At 38.4% G+C, this 5168-nt stretch overlaps 1 protein-coding gene across 1 annotated transcript; it reads left to right on the forward strand.

Moving 5' to 3' along the window:
• The first annotated feature begins 1722 nt into the window (after nucleotides 1-1722).
• On the forward strand, nucleotides 1723-3751 carry LOC135968390 (large ribosomal subunit protein uL11-like). The gene has a single exon (XM_074024471.1). The coding sequence runs from the start codon at nucleotides 1791-1793 to the stop codon at nucleotides 2286-2288; it is 498 nt and encodes a 165-aa protein (XP_073880572.1). The 5' UTR covers nucleotides 1723-1790; the 3' UTR covers nucleotides 2289-3751.
• The last annotated feature ends 1417 nt before the right edge of the window (nucleotides 3752-5168 follow it).

Genomic DNA, 5168 nt, shown 5'->3' on the forward strand with positions numbered 1-5168 from the left:
AAACTCTGTCTCTACTGAAAATACAAAAATTAGCTGGGCATAGCGGTAGTAGTCTGTAATCCCAGCTACTTGGGAGGCTGAGGCAGGAGAATCACTTGAACTTGGGAGGCAGAGGTTGCAGTGAGCTGAGATCATACCATTGCACTCCAGCTTGGGCAACAAGAACAAAACTCTTGCTTAAAAAAAAAAAAACAAAACCAAAAACCAAAAACCTCTTACTCAACAGGCTGAAAAGAACTACCATATCCATTTACATAAATCAGTAAAGAAAAAAAAGATACACGCTATTATATTACATAGTTCTTCTTTAATCTTAAATTTGATCACTTCCCTTGCGATTTATATGATACACAAAAATTTACAATGATGTATTCTGGCTGGAAGCTAAACATACAAACTAGGACAAGTAATATCTGACAGACAATTTTCTTTCATTATCTTCTGAAATTTGAAAATCATTATATATATGTTCTACAAACTCACACACAAAGCAAATACATACATATGGGACCATTCTTAACTTACTGCTCTGACTATACCACATATTCAAATATGCAACAAAGTGATATTTGTCATACTGAGGTTATTTACTCTTCATAACTATTTGGTGTTGTTTTCCATGAATGCATGGTAATGTGGCAGGATGAGAACTTTTATTCTAAAATTGCTTATGTAGACAACCTTTCCCCTTATCACTGCACTATTTCTCCTCAATAAATATTCTCTGATGCACAGTGAGTTTTGGCTTTATGCCAGAGGCATCTCATCCACAGGTCTTCAGTTATCTGTATTCTCGGGTATAAAAATTCATTTGCTTGAAAAGCAATCCAGGATTCAACATATTCATGAGATTTTTTTTTCTCAGTAAAAATTCCCTATTTTATGATGGCCTATGCAAAAATATTTGCTGCACTCAAAAAGTTTTGTTTCTGTGTGACATACAATAGAATTTATCTTCTCAAAATTTCCAGCTTTCAATTAATTCATATTGCCTTTAACCGAATATGAGGCTACACTGTTAGGAGATAATATTCCCTTGTTCAATGCATTGAAAAAATCTGTCTCCTGAATAACTTTTCTGATGCTTACAAAGGCCAAAATTAATGAGAAAATAGCCAACTTTCTCTGAACTCATAGGTTGTCTCTCATATGAATCATCTTATATTCAGGGATATTTGACATCTTACTGAAGTCCTTCCAGCACTTACTGTGTTTGTGAAATTTGTTTCCTGTATGAATTTCCTGATGGGTAGTGAGAAAAGATTTGACAGAAAAAGATTTCCCACATTCACTGCACTGATAAGGCATCTCTCCTGCATGACATCTCTGATGGACACTGAGGTATGATTTCTCAAAAAAGCTTTTCCCACATTGACTACATTGATATGGCTTTTCTCCTGTACAACATTTCTGATGCCTGATGAGCTGTGACTTTTGGTTGAAGATTTGACCACATGGAATGCATCCATAGGGTTTTTCTCCAGTATGGCATCACTGATGGATAAGATGGCTCTTTTGGCAGAAGGCTTTTCCGCATTCATTGCATCTATGGGGTTTCTCTCCAGTATGAATCAACTGATGTCTACAGAGCATTGCCATACTGCTAAACGCTTTTTGCCATTCAAGACACACAAAGGGCTTTTCTCCTGTATGTGTTCATTGATGTATAATGAGCATTGCTTTTTGTATAAAAGCTTTTCCGCTCTCGGCGTTCGGCTCAGAGGGGGCGAAGGTGCAACCTTCTTCGGTCGTCCCGAATCCGGGTTCATCCGACACCAGCCGCCTCCACCATGCCGCCGAAGTTCGACCCCAACGAGATCAAAGTCGTATACCTGAGGTGCACCGGAGGTGAAGTCGGTGCCACTTCTGCGCTGGCCCCCAAGATCGGCCCCCTGGGTCTGTCTCCGAAAAAGGTTGGTGATGACATTGCCAAGGCAACGGGTTACGGGAAGGGCCTGAGGATTACAATGAAACTGACCATTCAGAACAGACAGGCCCAGATTGAGGTGGTGCCTTCTGCCTCTGCCCTGATCATCAAAGCCCTCAAGGAACCACCAAGAGACAGAAAGAAACAGAAAAACATTAAACACAGTGGGAATATCACTTTTGATGAGATCATCAACATTGCTCGACAGATGCGGCACCGATCCTTAGCCAGAGAACTCTCTGGAACCATTAAAGAGATCCTGGGGACTGCCCAGTCTGTGGGCTGTAATGTTGATGGCCGCCACCCTCATGACATCATAGATGACATCAACAGTGGTGCTGTGGAATGCCCAGCCAGTTAAGCACAAAGGAAAGTATTTCAATAAAGGATCATTTGACAACTGGTGGAAAAAAAAAAAAAAAAAAGCTTTTCCACAATCAGTGCATTCACAGGGTTTCTTTCCTGCATGAGTCCTCTGATGGACAATGAGATGTGACTTATCTATAAAAGCTTTTCCACACTCAATGCATTCATAAGGCTTCTCTCCTGTATGAATTCTCTGATGTGTTATGAGAGATGACTTTTTATTAAAGGCTTTCCTACATTCCCTGCATTCATAAGGTTTTTCTCCTATATGCATTCTTTGATGAACAGTAAGCTGTGAGTTGTCTATAAAAGCTTTCCCACATTCACTGCATTCATAAGGTTTCTTTCCTGTATGAATTCTCGATATTATGAAGTGACTTTTTATTAAAGGATTTCCCTCATTCCTTGGATTCATGAGGTTTTCTTCCTGTATGATTTCTCTGATGTACAGTAAGCTGTGATGTGTGTATAAAAGCTTTCCCACATTCAGTGCATTCGTAAGGTTTTTCTCCTGTGTGAATTCTTTGATGTGTTATGAGGTGTGTGTTTTTATTAAAGCCTTTCCCACATTCCTGGCATTCATAGGATTTTTCTCCTACATGAATTCGCTGGTGAACAACAACCTGAGATTTACTACAGAAGGCCTTTTCACATTCTCTACATCAATAGGGTTTATCTCCTGTATGAATTCTTTGATGGATAATTGGGTTTGACTTCTGCATAAAACGTTTTTCACAATCACTACACGTGAAATGTTTCTCTCCTGTATGCACTCTGTAATGTAATCTGAGTGTTGCCTTCTCCCTGTAAGCCTTTCCAAATTCTTTGCCTTCGTAGGGTTTTTCTCCTTTATGAATCCTCTGGTGTAGAATGAGATGATACTTTGTTCTGAAGGCTTTCTGACACTCAGCACATCCATGTGGTTTCTCTCCTGTATGAGTTCTCTGGTGCAGAGTGAGATGACATTTTGTACTGAAAGCTCTCTGACATTCACTGCACTGATATGGCTTCTCTCCTGTATGAGTTCTCTGGTATATGATAAGCTTTGACTTATACCCAAAGGATTTTGAACATTCACTGCATTCATAAGGTTTCCTTTCTGTGTGAATTCTGTGATGTCTTGTAAAATTTGTCACTACACTGAAAGCCTTTACACATAAATTATGCTCACAGTACTTGCCTTGAGAGTGGAAGGTTTCAAGTATGGTGCAGAAAAGTGATTTCCCATGACTGTTTAATTCATCAGAGTTCATTTTTGCATGGCTTTTACTCTGAAAATTTGAATATAAATTCTGTTTCAAACTTACTCCTCCTGAGTCACATTTATGGGATCTGTCTCTGAAGGGAACAAAGCTTGCACTCCAAGAAAATATTTTTCCCAATGCATTATTTTCACAGTCTATCTTCAAAGGTTCATCCTTCTTAATATCTTCCTGATGCCAATCATATGCTTGCCACATTAGTTCTAGTGAAAAACAAACAAAAAACAATGAATTCTACCATTATCATGAAATGGAGAGGGATGGAATCTCAAGTTCATACACAAGAAAAATTCAGAAAGTGATCTGCAGATACACAGTGTAAGGCTGAGACATTCAATAAAAGAAATATATAATAGGCTTGAAGGACACAGGTGTCATCAAACTTGGAAAAGATTCTAGGAATATTTGAAAGCATAATAGAAGAGGTCTATAAATATTGGGAGGAGGTGAAGGGTGGTTGTATCTAATAGGCTGCAAAAGAAGAGTGACTAAGCAAAAAGGCAAGGGCCAAATAGGCAAGAATCTCAACCAGAGGGAGAAAAAGAGGCACATCTCCTATGAGTCATATATAGAAGCTGTGTCCACTTTTTCAGAACTCAGCTAGGGACAGAAGAGTTGTGATTACTGATCAGTTTTAGATCTCAGTCTTTCTAATAAACTTTTTTTCCTGACTGACCAGAGTACAATTTGGTTTTAAAATCTTACTATTCAGGCTGGGCATGGCGGCTTATGCCCGTAATCCCAGCACTTTGGGAGGCCGAGGCAGGTGGATCACTTGAGGTCAGGAGTTCTATGTGCTATGTATCATTTAGAAATTTTACATATATTAACATAATAATCTGCACAATAACCCTTGTTTAAGCACTATTATGTTATTTTTATGAGAAGAGATTTTTAAGTTTCCTAGCTGTGCCTTGTAGATCTGCCACATTTCCTTAAAGATTACTGTTCACTGGGTCCCTATGCTGGAACACAAAAACTGAAGAGGAAGAGGAAGATCCATCAAAGATATTTCTTCACACTTGATGCCCAGGAAATATTTACTGATATCAAGGAATTTATGTGCTTTCTCCTTCTGGACAAAGTAAATCTTGTAACTTTTAAAAATTCTCTTGTGATGGTTGACAGTACTGCCACAGAAATTTTTGCAACTTAATTTAGATCCTGCTACTTATACGGCATTGTCTAATTATTAGCACCTTTCAGGACCCTATGACCTGAAGATAGATCTCCCTTCCTAATTGGCTACTCTTGATCGTTTATTCTGTCTCCTAGTCTAACCACATCCCTGCCAGCCAGAGTGTACTTATATTCGTTTTTCTCTTTGATTACATATATTGTTATAAACTTCTAAAAATCTAATGGGAAGTAAATAAACACGTCACCTGGAACTTTGTCACGTTCAAGAGCTTTCAGAAAATGGCCAGTACTTTTAGTATCTGTTTGTCCTGCAATTCTGATAATGTCTCATCAAGGATATCCTCAACAAAGATGAATTTCTAGATATGAGATATACTTTTTTCCTTTACAGGAGCTGCCTCATTCTAAGAAGTCAGCATCTATGGATTCAAACAAAAATGTGTTTTAAGTAGAAATAATAAAAAGGAAGTCCT

Source organism: Macaca fascicularis, chromosome 19 (assembly GCF_037993035.2).
Source record: "Macaca fascicularis isolate 582-1 chromosome 19, T2T-MFA8v1.1".
NCBI lineage: Eukaryota > Metazoa > Chordata > Mammalia > Primates > Cercopithecidae > Macaca > Macaca fascicularis.

What these genes read in the sequence shown, in the direction of transcription:
- LOC135968390 (XM_074024471.1), top strand. Translation starts at nt 1,791, where the DNA reads ATGCCGCCGAAGTTCGACCCCAACGAGATCAAAGTCGTATACCTGAGG.